The sequence below is a fragment of the Myxine glutinosa genome, chromosome 6 (assembly GCF_964187855.1).
Source record: "Myxine glutinosa chromosome 6, kmMyxGlut1.1, whole genome shotgun sequence".
Classification (NCBI taxonomy): Eukaryota; Metazoa; Chordata; class Myxini; order Myxiniformes; family Myxinidae; genus Myxine; species Myxine glutinosa.
Window position 1 is genome coordinate 134375623 of NC_136266.1, and position 22713 is coordinate 134398335.

General features: G+C 41.6%; 1 protein-coding gene across 1 annotated transcript in view; it reads right to left on the bottom strand.

Moving 5' to 3' along the window:
* Positions 1-8210: 8210 nt before the first annotated feature.
* LOC137430326 (uncharacterized) overlaps positions 8211-22713 on the bottom strand; it is an 82594-nt gene continuing 68091 nt past the window's right edge. The window contains exons 8-13 of the mRNA XM_068121113.2: positions 20057-20185; positions 15655-15700; positions 14033-14070; positions 10582-10666; positions 10229-10373; positions 8211-8806 (exon numbers count right to left, since the gene is read on the bottom strand). Of these exons, the coding sequence (XP_067977214.2) occupies positions 8654-8806; positions 10229-10373; positions 10582-10666; positions 14033-14070; positions 15655-15700; positions 20057-20185 (596 nt within the window). The 3' untranslated portion in view covers positions 8211-8653. The remainder of the gene's footprint in view (positions 8807-10228; positions 10374-10581; positions 10667-14032; positions 14071-15654; positions 15701-20056; positions 20186-22713) is intronic.

Here is a 22713-nt window from a genome sequence, read left to right on the forward strand (position 1 = left end):
ATATATATATATATATATATATATATATATATATACAGTATATATATATACAGTATGTATATATACAGTATGTATGTGTGTGTATATATATATACTGTATAATCTAAGGCCAAGTAAAATAAATTTCGTTTATCGTCCCCACCCGCTTCCTCTGACGGCCGCCTACTATTTTTGATATTTACTATTTTCTGTCCAGATCTAAAAAAAAAATCATTTTTCGCTCACCTGGAACGTCGTTCAGGGGAGCTTATGGGATGGTGCATTTTCTGGTGAAATTATTTTTGCCACCACATTGATTGCTCACCAGAATGCAATGGACTTTTGATCTCGTCTCAGTGTTGATTACAGGAGAATGTTATGAAGAAATCAGGAAGACCATGGTTATGGACCATTAAAAACTTCCTTAAGGCATGGAGGAGTGGTGGTGGTGAGTTTATGCCCAAGCATTATGGAGTGCTACATGGGTGAGGGTTTGTGTTTCCATCGCTGCCATTACATAACGTTGTTCCACGCACCCTATATTTCAAGATGCAAGCATTTATTCAATAAATTAATGACAACTAAAGCAAATGGCTTTGTTTAAATTCCATCATTGCTATTCCGTCATTGCTTTTTCCACAGACACTTAATCTCAGTTGCAAATGAGAGCAATTGAAGGTATTTAGAAACGATTACGTCGCTCCCAGCGATTTGTCCAATGACGACATTACAGGGATTTCGACTGCTGCCTTGTCTTATTTACGACTAGCAGAAGTACCCGGCGTTGCCGGGCAGGAGAGGAGGGGGGAGGGGGAGGGGGGAAAGGGGAGAGGGGGAAGTGAAGGGGAGGGGGGGAGGGGAGGGATCTGTAGTTTCGCAGGCAGCGTGGTCTGGCGGCGAGGATGGAACATCACGTGATTGCTATGAGCGAATCAGCGAGCTGCTCTGGCACAAGCTGAGATCAGTGTATAATGTTCATCGCTGAAATGCGCTACGTTAAATATGAATAAAAAATATGGATCTCGTCATCGGAGGTCATTTTTAGGTAGGCCATGTCCTTCCCAGGCCCAATGGCCATGTCTATGCCAAAAATCAAGTACGTGAGCCTCTCCGTTTAGGAGTCTATAGGTAACATACGCACACACACACACACACACACACACACACACACACACACACACACACACACACACACACACACACAACCACACAAACTGTGTTTTATTTATACTAGGGCATGCCCGTACTATATCTATATCTAAAATTATATCCCCCCCCTCTATTTACATGAAATGGTTTGGTCCAAAGCGAACGGCTTGCGAGTGGTGACAATCCCCCCCCTCTATTTACATGCAATGGTTTGGTCCAAAGCGAACGGCTTCCGGAGTTTGGTAAAGAAATCGCCATCGCGTGCACAAACGCGCAGGAAAGCGAATGAATCGCAAATTCGTTTTTATTAGTTGTAAAACATAGTTTAACGCCAACATAGTTTGCAAACGTGAAATAAATGAATACGCTCTCAAATGTGCCATCCGAGGCAGAGTGTGCCCGCCACGTTCGGCACACGCGATCGTTCGCTGCTCTCTGATTGGTTGAATCGTTTTTTGGACATAGCTCGGTAAGTAATTGTCCGATTAATATGAAACCTTGAAAAGGCACATCCTCGGGTCCCCAGCAATATACCTGGCAAGTTAAAAGTATATCGGACCCGTGGTTGTCGAGAAACAGCGGTCACAGACAAACGTACAGACGTACAGACAGACAGACAGAGATTACTGGAATTATAGATAGATAGATACACTGTACCTCCTTTACCTTTTTTAAATATAGTTCGTAGTAACTGAAAAAACAGCGGTATTAATAAGATCCTCTGATTAAGGGATGAAATAGGGGGAGAGGGGTGTCTTCATCGAGTGTTACGTAATATTTGAGGGTCTGTTGAAGCGTTACAGACCATTACAAGGGGGTGGAGGTGTCAGGTTTGGGCAAAAAAATGCGTTATGTAAATTTTGAAAGGCCCTTACGGACAAATGTCATGGCATCCTGCATCCTCTCATGCATATAGCAAAGACCCTCAGTAAACCTGGAAGGTAGAATCACCGAGTCGTGAGATTTGCTGCATCTCCATCATTGTTGAGAATTTGATTTCTCAAGTCATTGTACCCAGCAACTCATAATTCCTGTTGATGATATGCAATGAAGCCAAGTCGTTCAGATACACCTTTTGCGTACATAACTACCAAAAACTGACTTGTAAGACAGCAGCAGTGGAGAATATTAGTCAGGTTCACTATGTTTTTTCGTTCAAAATGTTTGGAGATTAGCAAAACTATACATTTTTGGAATATTCAGAGCATGAGGAATCCAAAAATTAATTTTGGCATTTGCGGAGACACCTTTGCGAAAATCACACTCAGGACAGTGATGAAGATCTGTAAAAGCATATTCCTGAACGGTATAGACCTAGTAGATCCTGTGTATAGGATTTATAGTTCAATCTGATACTAACAAGGCTGCTTTCTTGCTTTATAAACCCATACCTATAACTTCAAAGGACTTGCAATATCATGTATTATGTAATACAGTTATATCACAAATATAAAGACAATGGTTTGCAATTACCTTTGTTTGTTGCTTTTCTATAATCCTGAGCACTATTTTGAGGCCTTTATTGGATTCCTTCACCCAGAAAACATCGGATTAGCATATTTAATTAAGCTTCTAGGTTGACGAGAAGCCGAGATAGCGCAATATATGTATTTTATGGCGGCCATTTTGAAAATCCAAAATCTGTGTCTGTGCAAATGCCAACATTGATTTTCGAATTCTCCACGCTCTGATGATTCCAAAAATGTATAGGTTTGTTAATCTCCCAAATTTTGAACGAAATTATATTTGTTAACAGAGTGAACCTGACTATATGGTTAAATTTACATAGTAGGTTGTAGACAGCAACCGCCCAGGGTGGTACTACCGTTCTGACTTAGGAGCGTTAAAGTGGTGCCCGGAACCATCTTACACTCTCCGTGTCAGGATTGCTGGTCTTACTTTCTAAACCCGATGTTTTTTTTTTTTGTTTGTTTTTTTTGTATACAAGATCGAGGCTCGTGAAAGAGCGAACATTAATCACACAGAAAGACAAACCGACACATAAAACATATAACATCGGGAGCGGTAGACAAGATGGGGAGAGAGGGGGAAGGACACAAACACAACATTTGAGAGCAGGGACCGAGAGACATGGAGACATCAAGAGATCTGTGAGAGAGAGAGGGCTTTGGATGTTGAACACATCCTCAATTATTTATCAGACAAGCATTTACTGATCTTGTTCAAACTTGACACACAGATAATGAATGATGGCTTACATATGCACGTCATGGTCTTTCGAGATCAGGTCCAAGATGGCCGACTGGCAGCCATTGTGTTACTTAAGCATGTCCCCAACCATTTCTTGAACATGCACGTTCCGATTCTGTTCAAGCATGGCAAAAGCACAGCACATAATGGAACACACGTGCTCCTTACGTGATTTTGCGATCTGGTCAAAGATGGCCGACTGGTAGACTGGTGGCCATTTTATTTGTAAAAAAACAACAAAAAACCCGATATTGAAAACGTCCTCAACCATTTCTTGGACATGCATTTACCGATCTTGTTCAAACTTGGCATGCAGATAATGATGGTTTACATATGCAAGTCATCTTGTTTCGCGATCAGGTCCAATATGGCTGACTGGCGGCCGTTTTGCTACTTAAATGTGTCCCCAACCATTTCTCATACATGCATAGACCAATTTTGTTCAAATTTTGCACAAAGACAACACATGAGAGTATACATATGCGGAAGATTTTTGTGTTGCAATCCGACCAATGATGGCCGATTGATGGCCTTTAACTCCGCACAGCAAAAGTACTAAAACCACGTGGGCTATGACATTTTATATCTTTTTGTCCCCCGTCGCACAGCGTAGCGAAAGGAGGACTATGGCTTTCCCCTCCGTCCGTGTGTCCGTGCGTGCGGGCGTGCGTGTTTGCGTGTTTGCGTGCGTGCGGGCGTGCGTGCATGTGTAAGCGAAGGACCACATTCGAATTTGGTGTGTGGGTGCAACCCACGTCAAAATCCAAGATGGCCGCCGCCATGTATGTCTGATGCCATGTATGTCTTAACCTTGTGAGATGAATATCTTGAAAAATAAGCGAAGTACCAACTTCTAATCTGGTGTGTAGGTGTATCTAGGCATAAGGCAGAACGCTATTGAAAATTGGGTCGCCACGTCAAAATCCAAGATGGCCGCCGCCATGTATATGTCTGCAACTTGTGAGCGTAATATCTTGAAAAATAAGCAAAGTACCAACTTCTAATCTGGTGTTTGGGTGTATCTCGGCACAAGGAAGAACGCTATTGTAAATTGGGTCGCCACGTCAAAATCCAAGATGGCCGCCGCCATGTATGTCTGAACCTTGTGAGCAGAATATCTTGAAAAGTACGTGAGGTACCAACTTCTAATCTGGTGTGTGGGTGTATCTAGGCATAAGGAAGAACGCCATTGAAAATTGGGTCGCCACGTCAAAATCCAAGATGGCCGCCTCCATGTATGTCTGAACCTTGTGAGTGAAATATCATATCATAGCATGTTTTCTGCGTCTTCCACTTTGTCAACTCACATCACTTCACCGACGGGGGACCTAGGCGTAACGCTTGTTCTCCTTGTTTTTTCCATGATTGTCTTGAATTGTTGGATGGAGAAATTTTCCAAGTGGAGCATTTATTGAAGTTCAAAGACTGTATCAGACCGGAGTGCATAAATAATGGTGCAACGTCTTAGTTTTTGTGTCCGGATGATCATCAATGAAGTAAACTTGAAGAAACTCAGTGTCCGTGTCCCTCACATGTTGCATACTTCCAATCCGAAGGTAAACCAGGCCTCTAATTTTTAATCTTGCCAATTGGTGACATATATTCCTCCAGTGCCAAATGATGTCATTTGGAAGCAGCAGTTGTGTGTTTCAATATCAATGAGGAAGTGGGTGTCTGACATCAGCCGATGTAATAGCCCTGGTAGTTGAAGTAGAAGATCTATTTTTACTTTTCCACCATTACAACACAATTCTCAGAGCCTCGCCTTTCCATTTTAATGCCCGATAATGCTCGCACACTTGATCCATTTGACCAATATCGAAAGATGGTTCTGTTGAAGGATCAAAAGGGTGGGTCATAATTAAGGGTAGCTCTAAACCATCGAGCTGATGTTATTTTTTGACTCTTAATGATCTAGCGAGTTGAGCTTGCAGGTGCTCCTTCTTTCCTCTGGATGCTCATTTTCAATGCAAGTTTGTGCGCTTTGACTGAGGTCATGCAACCCTTCTTGTCTTTCCTCAGGCGTTTCATTTTGACAAAAGGTTTCATTTCTTTGTCTCTGGGTGTCCAATCATGCTCTTCATTTTGAAGATCGGTTCTCTCTCTGACTCCGGCCATCCAATCGTGCTCTTCTTTCCTCAGGCTCTTCATTCTTGCAATGTGCAATGACCGTCTAAATAAAGTGAGTAGCTGTGCATTTGTGTTATGGAATCTTTCCTGATAAAACCGAAAGTACAGCGCTGTGCAGCTAATTTATTGAACACTAGCAAATACCACCCGTTGCTACACTGATGGGAATACTAAGAGAGGGGTGGGAGAGAGGTGGTTGGAGCCTGGAGGGGGGAAGAGAGGAGGGTTGGGTGAGCGAGGAGGGGTAGGGAGCGAGAAAGTAGGAGCTAGGAAGAGGGGGGGGGGAGGGGAGCGCACAGCACATGTCACAAAACCCCATTGACTTAATGTATGAAAGGGGGAATGCATACCTAGCTGACAGGAAAAAAAATTGAGTGGAAATTGCAAGGAGGTTGTGGAAACGAGAGAAAGAGTGAGGGGCAGAGAGAGGTGAGAGAGATGATGGGGGAAGGGAGAGGAAGAGGAGGAGTGGGGAGCAAGAAGGGGAGAGATAGAAGAGAGGGGGTGAGGGAGGTGAAGATAGGAAGGGGGGGACAAAGGCACCTTACCACATGTCACTACACACTCTGGGAGGGAGGGGTCTAATAAGGGGGCTGGGAGTGAGAGAAAGAAAGAGAGGTAGGGAATAAAGAGAGAGAAAGAAATAGAGGTAGGGAGTAAAGAGAGAGAAAGAAAGGCCCAAATTAAAGAAAAGATGGGCTTTTTTTCATAAGCACCCCATTAATTATCTTCAAAAGGGGTGTTTAAATTTAGCCAAGTATCCAGTTTTCATTCATGCACTCCCTTGGAGTTCCCTTCGTGTGCATGCAAAGTTTTGGGCCGCTATGTTTCATTTTTTTTGGAGATATGGAGGATATACACACGCACACCCATGCACACACACACCCACGCACACACACACACTGCCTCCCACCCCACACACACAACATTTATTATTACAGATAACCACATCGCACCAAAATTAAGAAGTTTAAGATTAGCAGTCACTTTGCTGATTAATTCAAACAAAAGACGCCATGTTGTACCCTCCAAGCATTCTGCCCTATCCACTCCATCATTTGCCTGAAGTCTGTTGTGTTTGAGAAGAGATGTAAATATATGAATGGGACACAATAAAGTCTTCTTCCATCTGCTTGGAAGTCAGCAAGCATCATCTTCATCAACCATCCTTGCTGCTTGTAAGCGTGAGCAAAAATCACTTCCATTTTGCTGCGAAGCTCAGTGTTGGATACGTTGTTTGAACTTCTACAAAACAATTAGTGAAATGAAACATTTTGAAAATTTCGAATTCATTCTCACTCATATTTCAACCCTGTGGCTCCCTCTTTCTTCTTCAAGTCCTCAACCCCACTCCCAACCCTAAGCCCCCAACCTTCCCTTCCCCCCAAAGCCAAAAGCCCCAAATACTCCATCCCCGCTCTGTCCCTTCACTGCCCTCCCTCCATTACAACTCTCTGTCCTCCACTCCCCCTTTCTTATTCAAGTCCTTCACCCACGGCGAGCTGGAGTTTCCATGTTATGTAGAGGGGAAAGTGGAATTGGTGGAGATCATGGAGGAGGAGTTTCAGACAGAGGTTCGGTGCCAGGCATTGATGAGGGTCATACAGAGATGCTAATTTCAGTGTCGTCGGATACTCTGACACAAGTGAAATTTCAGCTTCGAATACCTGACGCAAGTCGAAATCAGTTGGACCGGATGATTCCGGATGATTCTGGATGATTGGTGGACAGGGCTATTTCTGTTGATATGGAAGAGAAAGGGCGACATTCAAGATCCAGGGAAGTACAGAGGCATTGCACTCCTAAGTCATGTCATTAAGGTATTTGAGTGGATTCTGGACAGGATTATAAGGAAGAGTGTGGAGATGGAGTTGGGTGAAGAGCAACAGGGGTTTAGAAAAGGTGGGGGGATGACAGAAGATGGGATGTTCACACTTGGACAGCTGATTGAGATTAGGTTGTAGCTGAAAAGTGAAATGGCATTGGGATTTGTGGACCTGGAGAAGGCTTCTGACACTGTCCGAAGAGAGATGGTGATGGCGACACTGAGATGGATGGGAGTTCTGGAACAGTTCGGTTGGTGGAAGGGATGTATGAGGGAACAAAGGGAAGAGTTTTGGTTGGTCCTAGGATGTCGGAGGAGTTATGCGGGAACCTCAATTTTAGGCAGGGAAGCTCTCTCGGCCCACTCATGGTTATTATAGTGATGGAGCAAGTAAGCAGGAGGGTAAAAATGAAAGGTATTCCGGGGAGGATATTTTTGCTGATGATCCGGGCTGTTGCGACGGGTCTATAGCAAAAATAGTTATCTCCCACACATAGCTTTCTTGCCTTTCATACTTTTCAAGATTCAAAATGTGAGGTAGCTGTTATAAACATCTTTGATGGTTTAAGGATAAAATGATTTAAACCCACAAACTTGCAATAAGCCAAACCCTCCTATCCCACAAATACAAAGTTGAATGTGAACCTGGTTGCTTATCCCTCAAGGGTTCTGTGAATGACGAATACATTTAACATGAGATATTATTGTCTCTGCATCTTCCCCGAGGAGGTAGCTTTGAAAACAAGACAAGAGTACATTATTCAACATTACGTAACACATTCAAATTCTGCTCTCAATGTTGATCCATAATGGGGCTGCTGTAGCAAGTGCAGACAACCAAGAAATGGAAAAGCTTTCACGCTTGTTTCTGATGAATAATATTGAGAACATCAACAAAAAGAGAAGTTCAAACAAGTCAGTGCATGGGACAAACCTTTAAAATGATATCCTCTTTTTTATACATTTCCTGAGCCTCAAAGAGGGAAAGGTTTGTACAAAAATGTCAGGAATGACCCGATCACCTAGGAATGGAGGCAGCAGAATTAGCAGTAGTCACACTATAGGAGAACGTCCTCAAAAGTAGTCGCTGCCTTCATTTTGTTGAACGTGACAGCTTCTCCATCACTCTCGCCCAAACACAGTTGTTAAAATGACTCGACTATCCAAGCATCCAAAAGTCTTTACTTAATGTATAAAGCAAGGCTTTATGAACAACTTCCACTGTACGCATCTGTCCGTCTGCTTTGCTCAAGCAGTGAATGGCAAATACGGATGGTCCATGATAGAGCCACTAGGCCCCAAATACTTGCTATCTTCAAGAAGACTGAAGTATTTATGTGATGCTCTATAAATATGTCCTCAAAAGTAGTCTCGTTCTCCCAATCCATCGGACATGCATGAGGAGTTTATCCATGAAGGCCCATGGCTGAGGAATGACAGTTGATACGCCTCTGTATAGCTGCTTCGGTTGTTCAGATAGTCCTGCGCACCAAAAGGCTCCTGGCTGGATACCTGTGGGAAAATAGTTTCAGTCATTATAAGTGAAGAAATTATTTGTACAAGCTCAAAATAACACATTTAAGATTGCAATTGTGTCCAATATAAGACTAAACAATTTATTTATCAAATAACTCTACAAATGTAAAAAGCTTATGACAACATGCAAGGATGAAGAAGAGGATTTAACAAACAAAACTGTTATGGTATGAAGTGAATTTGCAGTTTGCAAGTTTATTCAACGTGCCTGCCATTTACTAGGATAACTCTTCTAAATTGTGGATACTCAGTGCATTTTGTTGCATTTCCCCAGAAATGTTGCATTCCCCCACAGTTTTTCTGTTCTTTCATTTCTTGCTTGTTGCATCTGCCTGTTGCCCCACTGCCAGTATGTCGCCATTTTTATACACCACTCCTTTCCTATTCCATCTCCAGGCGCTGCATGACGACATCGGGGCCCTGCGATGACGCTCGCCAAAAGGGAGTACTCAGTTTTCACTCCGGTTGTTTGTTTGTTTGTCCGGGCGACATCTCAGCCATCCTTTGAGCTAGGAAGATCAAATTTTGGCACAATAATAAGTGCTTTGGGAAAAACGGTATTTTTTAAACTTTTTGATTAATCAATTGATTGATTACTTACTTAATTATTATCGATAAATTAAATACTTATATTTATTTATTTTCTCTTCTGGCCATTATCTCAGGCACTTTTTGAGTTAGGAAGCTGATATGTGGACATGGCAATGACCAAGTGATGTGGCTGTAAAGGCTATTCTTGATTTATTGATTAATGGATTAATTTTTTTATTGATAACTCAATAACTCATTTAATTATTTATTTTTTCGATTAATTAATTATTTAATTTATTTCCAAAAAGTTACAGCTTCAGATGAACACTGGTGGTTTAGGTATGCTATTAGCCAATTGATTAAGAAATTAATTATTTTACGATTATTATTTATTTATTTTAATTACGCAATCAATCAATTATTGCCCACCTCTCCCACTCAATAACGTCGATGTGCTGCACTGCAGCATTCGCCGGCCACCGAAGGCGCCCCAGCAATGTCGCAAGCTGGAGGGTATATTATTTGCTTATTTGGCATGGGGGTGGTGTACTTTGAATGTATCTGTACTTGCTCTTCCATGGGCCTATATTTTTGTATAAGTAATAAAACTTGTTGTTTAAGGCATTGTTTGAGTTTTGATCTTTTATTTTTATATTTTATTTTTATATTAATTTGATATTTTTATTTGATATTTTATTTTTGATATATTTTTGATATATTATTTTTATTTGATATATTATTTGCCACATTATTTGATATATTATTTATTTGATATTATATTTGATATTTTAAGGCACATTATAACTGCATATGAGCATATTTATAGTAGAATGTTGTGCGCCATTAAGCTGTGACTCATTCTCTCACCGAGAAGCTGCTGAGCTGTCTGTTGTAGGAACATTTAGTGTTGGCGAGTCTCGGCCTGAAGCACACACCGTTCTCACTGGGTACCTCTGCTGGGTATGGCGAGAGTCTGATCGGTCTGCTGTCATGCACAGCGCGTCGTGAACGCCTGCACCACATTTGGTTAGTGGATCAAGTCATTTATGTTGAGATAGGGCACAGCAAGGATCAAGTGTGGGAGGGGGACAGTATGCTTTTACACACTTTTTACACTCGTGTAGCTTACTACATATTAAAGAGCAACTGTGACATAAATTAAATATAATGGCAACTATTGAGAAGCGTGTTTCATAAAGTAAAATCTGAACATAACTTACCTCCATAACCTCACCGATAGAATGATAAGGAGGAAGCAAAAGCAGAAGCAAACCACAGCGACAATCACCAAATGCAACAGGTGTGCTGGTGGTGGTACCGGTGGGCAACATATTTAGTGTAAATGTCACATGGGTATAATTTATACACAAAGTGTAAAAACTCAATAACATATTACAATGAAGTTTCGATATAATCATTATGGTCAGGGAGCATGTGCAATTCCGTGGAACTTTTGTGCTGAAAGAAAACCACTGGCCGAGGCAGCCAAAGGGGACCCCAGTGAACAATAAAAAACTTGTTGGCAATCAGGAAACATGTTCAAAAGTTTTTGGGAAGCTATTGGAAAAAACATTTAATCGACATTGTGATTGCTTGTATTTGACTGAAAAGACACCGTACATTCTCAAAATCCTCTATATTTCAAACACAAACTATATTTCAAACTCAAAATTAATAACGTGCTGTTTGTCTGGTGTTGGCTTAGCGGTTAGGGTGCCGGCTTGGGATCCTAGGATCCTGGGTTCGAATCCCGGTCGATCGCTAAATTAACGCCAGGGGGGTTGACTCACTATGACTCAGCCTGTCATCCTTCCGAGATCGGCAAATTGAGTACCAGCTTGCTGGGATGAATGATCACGGTGTGTTCCCCGGTTTAGAATAGGTACGCCATATCCCTGCGCATCGTAAGAGCGTGACCAAGGGTTGGTGTCAGGAAGGGCATCCGGCCATAAAAACATTGCCTCAAAACAGGGAACCATGATTGACATGGGGCCCGCAAGGCTAACCCCCGCTCTAGTGGGGAAAATGGCCTTAAAACGATCATTCATTCATTCATTCATTCATTCATTGTCATAAATATAACTACAAATGTTTATGACGTTAAAATTCGAAAAAAAGATCACTCGCTGGTGATGAGTTATCATCGATATCGTCCTGTGATGCAAAACCATCCAGATATCTGTGCATTTGAGCCCTGTCTTCCAACAGGAACATCTAGCAGAATGGCATTGCAACTTGCATGTGCACTTGACCAGATGGATAACGGATGATGATGATGGTGCCGGCAACTGTGTGGTCATGATGGGAGTCCATTTGACTGAGTGTGGAGGACTGAGTCCACCCATCCCCATCTTGTTTCCACCCGTAGTCTGCAGGAGATGGAAGTACAGGCTGCGCTGTGGTATCATGATTCCACGCTATGGTCTGATGGTGGGCATGCAGAATACGTTGTCACAGGTCATCTGGACTTGGTGGGAGCCTGTCTGATTCTGCTTGCTTCTTCTTAAACAACCACCATCGCAATTTTTTCGCCGAAGTAATCAGGATCTGTGGTTGGTATACCTTGCAGATAAATTATTCAATGGCAGCAGCTGTCTCATCACTTGGCATCACCGAGGTGCCAAGGTCTGCCAAGGCTATTACAATGCTGTCACTTACATCTTGGAATACCTTCCAGAAGACATGCTTCGCCTTGCCAGTGAAACTACCAGTGTTAGCACTGCCCCTCTTTGCATGAAGATCAGGTGGTGCTGCCGATTTTGTTGAACCCAAGGCATCATAGATGGGACTGAGTGACATGGACCTACTCCGTCTTCCAGCTCCAGTGACAAAGGCTGCGTCCTTGCATACTTCTGGATAGCGTCGCACAGCCAGAATGAATACATCCATGTCAGGAATTCAGATTCTGATGCTTGTAGCCCCACAGGCTGTGGCATCAGCGGCATGCAGAAAAAGCTTGGTATCGGCCTCTTCATGATCACTGTCTAGGTAGCTCTTATCAGTGTGTGTTGCTCTGCATTGAATGCCTCCATGCCACAACAACTGGACGCCCCATTTGCATGTGCCTTCTCCAGAAGCTTCTTGGCAAAGTAGCCCGACGGGTCCCTCTTGGTGTCACCATGAGACACGTCAGCCTCCTCATGGGAATCTTGGCTATGTTTGTTGAATCTGTGATGTGATGGACAACTGCTGTCTGTGTCTCCTGTCATCTGTTTGCTCGTTATGTCCAGTCTGCATGCCATCACTGTCTGGACCTGGGTCATTGCTCTCTGCTGCTGATGGTCTCTCCAGATAACTATCAAATTGCTCTTCATGCAGCAGTGCAGCATTTCACCATCAGCAGCAAACAGGGACTCAGGCACAACAGAGAGCTCATTGCTGCCAACAGCTTCCTCGAGGTTGACGTCTGGCCGGGACTTGGACACCACCAGCATTCAGGGGAAGAGGCTTCAGTCTCTTTGAGCTCGACCAGTTTCGGTCCCAGACTGAGCTCCACTCGCTTCCCTGTGATTTTCCAAGTATTTAGCTGACATCTCTTCATAGGAGCCAACAAGTTGATTGCATTTCCATTTATGCGGCTGCAGATGAAGTCATCAAACAACTGCTGGCCAATAGTGCTCTGTCCACACAGGCCCTGGGTGACCCTCTGAGGCATCACTGCTTTGGTGGCCAAGTTGAAGAGCTCGTCACTGTCCTCAGTGAAGGGGTTGGTGAAGCCCCTTAGAGTGCAAGTAAGTGCCTCAATGTTCTTGTCAATTTTCTAACCATAACACAGCATTACAAACCAACACACACCTATTTTCAAACACAATTAAAAGATATGACATAGTGCCAAGCATTTCCATTTGATATTTATTTTCAAATAACATGTAGAGTTCAATGTATACACTGAAGGGACCATGCCATGACAAGAGAGTGTGACGCACACCCACACACCACGACAACTTGAGGGTAACTGACATGGAGTTGCATGGCAGGAAAAGCCATTGCCAGAACACAGACGCTTTCCCACCTGAAAGTGTGCTCACGCTTCAATAGATCAGACTGAAAGCAACGTTGCACCACTTGCACATACATTCTTGATTGACCACTCACCAATTTTGGTGAACTGAAAATATGTGAAATGATGCCCTATTTTTGTCGCTCTAGTAGGGAAAATGGCCTTAAAATGCATGTTGTTGTTGTTGTTGTTGTTGTTGTTGTTGTATGCCCTATTTTTGTCGAGCCCATAAATCAGGCCAAAACAATACATCAGGCTGCCAACAAGTTGTTTTTTTAACATAACTTGGGCTTCCCACAAGACATCTGGATGGGTGGGTTGCTTTTACCACCAAAATCCCATGGGATTCTATTTTGTTGCACATGCTCCCTGACGATATCTACAAGTAACGTGTATTCATAACAGGTGTTTGAAAATTGTTATATTTTAACGAAAAAAATCAAAATGCCTTTTTCTTTTGCTCATCTGACCGGACAAATATTATTGACCTTGGTTGGACGTTTACTCAAGAAATGCAACCATTTGTATGTGTAATTATTTCCTTTATCTTACAAATCACAATTTTAGTGGGGGGTTTTGTTCCCTAAAAATGGTCAAACAATTGGAGTTCTTTTCAGTAAAATTTCAGGTTCAAACACAAGCATTTTAATGGGGTGTTTGTACAAACTTACCATCACTGCAGTCGAAACCTCCATAGCCAAAGGAACATCTGAATAACGAAGCAAAGAGTGCAATAAATATTCAATGCAGTATAAAATACAGCACAATGCTAAGAACAGGAGGTGATAGGATACAGTGCCAATTATTGTGCTAAATGTTGTTGTTTTGTTGATTTGATTTGTTGAAATTTGATTTGTTGTTGAGTAGAAGATGACCGTACATATGTGGCATGGTGTAGGAACTGCAACGTGCACAAGTCCCACCCTGAGACAGCAAGTGGTGTAACCTGGTGTTAAGGAATGTCCAAAAAGACCAGATCAGTACTTGCTACCTGCAGTTTCGGCAGTAGATTGTTCAGGGTGCCGTTGATAACTCGCCGACTCTTTGTGAAAGATACCATGGGAAGGATATTAAAGTCTGCCAACTAATGCTTAGCAGACAGGACCACCGGCTTAATGTATCCGCACCACCCATGTAATACAAAGAGATAAATTTCAGAATGGTGGTGCATTTTGCAACAAAATTCTCTGGCGGTGAAGTACCAATCCCAAAGTTTATAGTCCGTTCAGGAATCAAATGGAAGATCAAATACTGCAATGGAGTCATCAGGAGGAGCCCGGATAGGATTCTGGTTTCAGCCACTACTCCACAACCCTCAAACCCACCCACGCGCAGCCAAGTGAGCCTTACAGAGAAAATTCTGCAATACTTCACTTCTCCCTAGACAGATAGATAAAGAAAGAGAGAAATAAAGAGGAAAAGAGATAACATAAAAAGTACAATTTCAGGTTCAAACACAGACTAGACACCTCGAAGGCAAGCGCCATATCCCTGCACCATTCTTCTCATGTGTGTAGGAATGCTAAATATGTGGGAGTGCTCAAAAATGTGCAAATACAGTGCTTACACATTACAGTACAGTACATTAAAACGTCTTATGGTACTTTTGTACTGTAAAAAATACGTAAATTCTTTCCTTTAGTTTTCCTGAAATAGCACCACCCATGCAACACAAAGGGGAGAAACTTCAGGCCATAAAGAGTGAATTAATGACTTTTCATTCATTCGACATCATAATTAAGCGACTGGTTGAGAAGAGTGATGGAAATGAATGTAGAAGGAAGTAGAGGACGGGGAAGACCGAGAAAGACTTGGCTAAAGATGGTGGAAGAAGAAATGCGGGCAAGGGGAGATGTAGATGTTATCTCCAATAACAAGGAGAGATGTAGAAAATATGGCAAAATGGAGAAGATTGTCATGGGGACCGCAAGGCTAACCCCCGCTCTAGCAGGGAAAATTGCCTTAAAATGCCTGTGTCTGCTTCAATAGCTCAGAGGGGAGCCTGTAGCCGAGTAAGGATTGCCATGGCTACATACAATAATTTTAGGCTACATTTCCTCGTAATGAGGTAGGCCCACACTCAATTCGCACACTGGATATAACGAACAAGTTGCCATTGTGTAGTTAAATAAACAGCCCTTGTATTTGAGGCACTGAGACTTGAAGCTATCAGGGGATAATTGAGAAGATGGAATGAGGTGCAAATGCAATAAATCAATGGTGCCTTGCCGCGGCTTGAGGCAAAAACAATTTGTCATTTTCACTTGAATTCCATAACAGTCGTGCAACTCGCCTTTGACAATCTCCAAGAACGGTTAGACGATAGCCACTTCCACAGTCTGTCAAGAAAGATGAAACATAACAATTTATACACCAGTCATTTGCCATGTAATACTGGCATTGCTTTCCTTCCCTCTTATTAGGAACTTCTGGATTAGTACATTTGCTATTTTATCCAAAACACAAAGTTTGAATGAATAAACTGAGCTTTTTGCATTGAAGATAATTAATCTGCCTAAGTGGAGAAGGAATCATGCTATTGGATGGGCTTCATTGTGAGACGTTTAATATCGTCTTGATGACACCAAGGGATAGTGACTGAAACAGCTGTACAGTTAATATAAAATTAAAAGACAAATGGATGAAAGTTTCAAAACATTTGACTGCCTAATTTATTATTACCCTCGCCAGAGAAGAGGTTACTGCATTTGAGTCAGTTTGTTACTTGGTTAAAAAAAAAAAAAAAAATTTGCAAGTAATTGATCATTTCGGTTTGTGTGTTTGTTTGTTTGTGTGTGTGTTTGTCTGTCCGCTCACTTATACTTGCCTACAGGTCACAATTTGAAACCGATCTTCACGAAACTTCACCTAATGGTAGAGTTCGTGGTCCGACAATATCCTATATATTTTTGAGGTCAAAAGGTCAAAAGGTCAACATAGGCCAAAGGTCACCCACCTTTTTTCAAATTTCTAAAATCATCTATTTTCATCCATTTGACTTGAAATTTGAAAAGGATTTACATATCGGCTAACTCAATTCAACCACCAACTATTTTTGAGATCGGCGTAGGCCAAAGGGTCAGCATAGGGCAAAGGTCAACAACAATTTCAATTTTCAAAAATCCTCAATTTTCATCCGATTCACTTGAAATTTGAATGTGATTTACATATCAGCAAACTGAATTCAACCACCATTTTTGAGATCAGCGTAGGCCAAAAAGTCAACATAGGCCACAGGTCAACCACTTTTTTCAAATTTCTAAAATCCTCAATTTTCATCCGATTGACTTGGAATTTGAATCGGATATTCATATCAGCTTACTGAAACCAACCACCAACTATTTTTGAGTTCAACATCGACCAAAAGGTCAACATAGGCCAAATTTCTAAAATTGTCAATTTTCAACCGATTAACTTAAACTTTGAAGACGATTTGCATATCATGTCACTGAATTCTACCACAAATTATTTTTGAGGTCAAAAGGATGCTCTACTGAGTGCCATTCTACTTTGTTCTGTTTTGCCAAGTGTCGCTCTATGAATGATTTTTCATTTATTACTTGCCGGAATAGATTCCGGCAGGTATGTTGGTTGGTTGGTTGGTCTGTCTGTCTGTTTGTCTGTCTGTGCACAGTACTACGTCTACATCATTGCACATAGCATCGCCATACTTTACACACATATTTGCCTTGCCCTGGAATAGACTGTGCCCAATTTTTAACTCTCTAAACCCAAGGCCAAGCTCAAGGTCACCCAAAACGTGAAAATCGTTTTTTGCTAACAGGCAACGGTACCCGCACCTACGGGCGGGGCTTCAATTGGGAGGCCCAAATGAAAAGGCAAAATATCAGAAATTTAAGGCTTTTTCTGTTTAAACGATTTATATAAACATCCGTCAAATCATATCACACACAAATCATCAAAATCTAAACAGTATCTTTAGAATTTCAATAATAATCTTACAGCCGCCATGTTGGTGCTCGCCATCACTGCGATATGAAGAGAAAGACGCCTCAGAGCTGTCACATTCACAATCGCTATGTCGTATGTACTCCCAATACGTGTTTCCTTCATTGTAAAAACTACCAAGTCAACAGTTAAAAGGATTTTGAGCCGATAGGTGTTACGGCCTTGGCAAGATTGATGGAGACAGCGATCTGTTAGCTTATACACTGCCCAAATAGCTATGTGGAATTCTCTCACGTAGAGATTAAACCCACGTCGTTTGAACTTTGGCAGAGGTCATTATTTACTTTTAATGATCCAAAATGGCCGATAAAAAAGTACATTCCAGACAAGTCCTCGGTCTCTGACCAATTTTCATTTGTTTGTCTGTCTGTTTGTTTGTCTGTCCGCACACAATAAATATGATTTTCTCTGCAACCGTTGGTCTGATTGATGACATTTTCACCATAGGTGCACCTCCACCTGCAGAATTTGTTAATGATAATTATGACATCATAGGGTATTGGTACGGGCGCCATCTTGGAAAAACCGAAAAACGTTGCATCTATATATCTCCGAAAGCACTACATAGAAAAAATTGAGACAAAGCTCATTGTAAAGAACTCTCCATGTGGAATAGCGTATGTTAATGATGATGGCATATGTGCCTCCATTATGACATCTTAGTTCGACAAGTACAAAACTTTATCTGATCAAGATGAAATTTCTTGAGCATCATCATCATAAATTGGTGGAGAAAAAAAAGATGACGTCATTGCTCACGTGGTTCGGCCGCCATATTTGTTTTACTACAAAAGCCTTAAAAACCACTGAAAATACGTCCTGGCGAGGGTCTGCAATCTCTGATTGCTCTTTCTTGTTTATTTAGTTTTATCTCTTGTGCCTTCTTTGACCTCCATCGTCATCACTGCTCTCTGTCCTACTCTTTGCTCTTTTAATGCTGAAACACTTTTGAAAAATAATGTTCATATTATTTTGCCTTGTGCTATAAATTTACAGTCAGTAAATACATAAAATCACAATAGTTTGTCATGTGGCATAATTCTGTTAAAGTAGGTCCATGCTGATTGTGGAAAACCAGGTGATACCTTCTACTTGATGTAGATATGACAGAGTACTATAGACCGAGTCAAATTTTTATTTGCGTGTGAATTGCAAGGATGACCATGAGTGTTGTGAAGTTGTAGAAATTGTCAGCAATGCTGTTAGTCCCACTCCACAGGGTGGCCTGAAAGTCCCATTACCCTCCCCAGTAAAGCATTTGTTATTAACTTCTTAATATACAGGCTTATTGTGCAGTACTTAAAAAAAAAAATCAGCATATCCTCATCAAGACTAAGCACAGGCTGATATTTGGGCAAGCAAAGTTATCTGCAGAGGAATCATACACGACAATCCCTCTAGTGCGAAGTGAATCTGGATGACTATTTGGCTTAAGGCCGAGTAGCAATGAAGAGAACCTTATCGTATCATCTCCTTAGCATATGGTTACATCAAGGCTTGTTTCCTGTTTTTTTAATGCAAATTGATGTGGAACTGTTCAATACGGAGCTCCAGGCTGATTTAGGCTGGAATCGAAGAAAAAACAAGAAAGGTAGAACTCCATTTGACAATATTCACGAGACTCATGCAATGCTCATGCATAAAATTAATGCAATTTAAAAAAAAAAATCTATCCTCCTATGGACTTGAATACATGACTATCATTGTTTTCACATTCAGTAATTCAGATTCTATTAATCACGAACCTGAAAGCAGAGTGCATTGAAACGTATTTAAGCAGCAGCTCTATAATATCTTACTATAATTCACCAAATGTCTGTCTGTCTGTCTGTCTGTTCGAAGGTACCGTAAAAACTGCTTAACCGATCGCAAAGATATTTTGGGTGGATAATCCTGGGATCTCCAGGAGTAAAATAGGCTATTTAGTTTTCCCAATTTCAGCTTTAGTCTCCAGAATTCTCAGGTTTGGACTACCGCATAACATTCGCGTTCGCATGACGTTCATTGTTCTCATTGTGACGATGTTGCTTTCCCGGGTGCCGCACAAACAGCTGCACCGATCGCTGCACGGCTGCACCGATCGAACCTCGGACAAAGACCTTTTATAAGAACATGGGTTGAATCCCTGCTTGAGAGAATTCTAACCCATTTCAACTGAAGGAAACACGTATCGGGAATACATACGACATCGCGATTGTGAAGACGATTATCGATCACGATTCACGATCACGATCATCACGATCATTGTGTTTCGATCACTGTGGGACATTTGGTGAATTATAGTAAGATACTGTTTAGATTTTGATGATTTGCGTGTGATATGATTTAACGGATGTTCATATGAATCGTTTAAAATAAAAAAAGCCTTCAATTTCTGATATTTTACCTTTTCATTTGGGCCTCCCATTTGAAGCCCCGCCCATAGGGCAGGTACCGTTGCTAGTGTAATTAAATGGACAATTACACATTGTTTATCTTGCATGAACTCAGATTTGTATATTTTTGTATTTTTCTAACTGGCACAGTTAGGAAAATAAATACACATCCAACTTTATCAATATAATTCAGAAGCACAAAATTGATTTTCTTGCATCTAAACTCCCCAAATACTTTGCATTCTTTGGTATTTATTAGCACCTACTATATTGGACAAGTCTTACATTTAACTGACAGTTATATCCACCCCCAGGAAAGACAGCATGAGTATTTGATGGAGATTCTCTAACCTCGACATGTGCGATCCATCTCCCGAAACTTCAGGTAGCCTGGCTTACATTGGCAGGACACCAGACCGCCAAGATCTTTGCAATCCGTCGTGACAGCATCGCACGTGTCCATCTCACATAAGCTGATGGCTGTAAGGATGAGGAAGCCAGACGTGGAGTCACAATGGAATACTATTCGCTGTGAAGGCTCGTGTTGGCCTCTGTCGGCAGACAACTTGGGGATTTTATAAGATTATGGCGAACTGAATTTTATCAAATGAAAGTGATAAGAATATGCTGACCATTGTGGAAAATGGAATGTAATGTTAACCAAGGATTATAATAACAGAAAAACATTATCGGAGAGAAAAGGCAGTTTAGGAGAAAGGAAGAAAAAATCTGGAAAATGGCATATTTTACTATATTCCGAATAGAATAAGGTAAATGAAGAATTCTCATGAAACCCATTAGGGGCTAATGTACCAAGTTTGAAGATGAAGCTTAATTATTTGTGCCTTCAGGTGTCCCTGGTCTCGTGATGAAGATAAATTCCACAAACAGTCATATGTTGTGGGTGGAATGCCAAGGAAGCTTGAAGTATCAAGTGATTGGCTTAGAGAGATCCATGCTGTTAGTTCTCTGATACAGTATGTACTCACAGAGATGATCAACCAGACTTCGGCCTGTCATCCCGGTACAAAATTCCTTATAGGTAGTGCAGGTGATACAATCTAAAGAGTTAGTGGAAGTGAAATTAATGTGGAAAGTAAATCGAAGGAAAGATTTAGGTTGTGAAATGTTGATGGTGGTTTGGACAAGAATACACAAATTTTGGTGTAGCAGTGATTTTGGTGAACATTTAAGTGTTGCTGACTGCAGGTGAGAGGGTAAAGGGTCCCTTAATATGGAGAATTTTGCACCTTTTTTCAGCTTGAAAAGAAACTAGAGACGGTTATGGAAATCTGCATCTTTTTTTCGAAGTTCCTCTGAATGATGTTCTTGACTAAGGTGTGAATATTAGAAATAGTTACTGTTAATGTCGTGATCACTGTCCGATGAACCGGCCATTGTTGAGAGGTTGATAACCACCCTCGGTGAAGAATTGACACATCTCATCAGTCTTAGATTTGAATTCTGAATCATTTCTGTACAAATAATGATGCCGAGCAAGTAAAAATAATGAATAACAATTTTCACCTCAACAATGTAAGAAGATAAATACAAGAGTGAATCAGGTACATGACTGTGTGGATAAAGCTTGCAATGAACGATGGAGGCCAGGAGATTGCCTTTGACTGAAGAGAGTAACTACCATCCTCACAGATCCGGGGAATCACTGCTTCTCTGATACTACCGCCTCACAGATGTTTATCCATTATTGTAGATATTTTTTATCCAATCACAGTTTTTACAAATCCCACTTCTTTAGCTGACAATATGGGACTTTTAAAATGATGTAATCCACCCCAGAATGCTCGGCGTGCATGCACATAACCCTTATCAGCAATGTGCGGGGCATGTTAACGAATACCGTGCGTGCGATTATAAGGATTGTTATGTAAAATGGCTCACAAAGTTTCTGAAAGAAGCCAAAAATACTTTTTTATGTTGAACGCTCCAGGCACAGACTGTATAGCCCTCATCGAGGCCAGGCCTTAAATAAAAGAGAAGGAAAGTGTATGAAGAAAAGTGTATGATGTTTGTTTCCAGGAAAGAGAGGTTGAAGCTAGCCCAGTAGCGATAGTTTGGGTGAAACAGAAAGTAAGACCAGCAATCCTGACACGGAGAGTGTAAGATGGTTCCGCGCACCACTTTAACGCTCCTAAGTCTGTACGGTAGTACCACCCTGAGTGCTTGCTGTCTACAACCTACTACATAAAAAACCAGTCCAACCAGATGGGTGTTTTTTAGGAGACACCATCTCTGTACTGGATGTCCATTAGCTCCTGAAGGGAACTCATCCACCCTTTAACGGGTATTGTTTTTAGTCCTGCAGGGTGTCACAGTCACCCTCCCCACTGGCAAACCATTGAAGGTAGTCAGTTTAGTCGCCGACTACCCGACCATGTGGCAGGTAGCACTGGGTCACATGTTACCAGTGGCAGTCAAGAGACTGCACTGACAGTGGAAGAGTACCTGAGAGAAAGGTGTGTGCCTCTGTGAAACAAAAGAGTTGGAGAATTTTTTCAGCTCGCCGTCAGGGTTAAGATACTGCAGCTACCAGTACTGTAAAAACTACCGACAATGTGGGCCGTGCAAGGGTTCGAAAAGTGGACAGGTGCATTCTACCCAAACCCAAGAATTATCGCTACAAGTGAATGAACTTAGAACCTTACAGGAGCACCTCCTGTGAGCATGGCAGGCTTGGTGATTTACTTAACGGATGTGCATAATTACTAACAATATAATGCCTACCAACTCCTCAACAAAGCTTGTGTGTTGTGACATGAAAATACACAAAGCTTGTGCCAGCTGTTGTTTACGCGAGAGCAGGATGGATCAGGCAGACTTCCCTGAGGGAGACACCGTATCTGGTTTGGCTGATTATTAACAGCTATGGGAGAGTCATATCTGGGACTTGTGATTGCTCAGGGTAAGTTTAAAATCGACTTAAAATTGTGATATTGACGAATAATAATGTTGGGGTTGGGATGAGAGGAAAGGAGGAATAAATATAT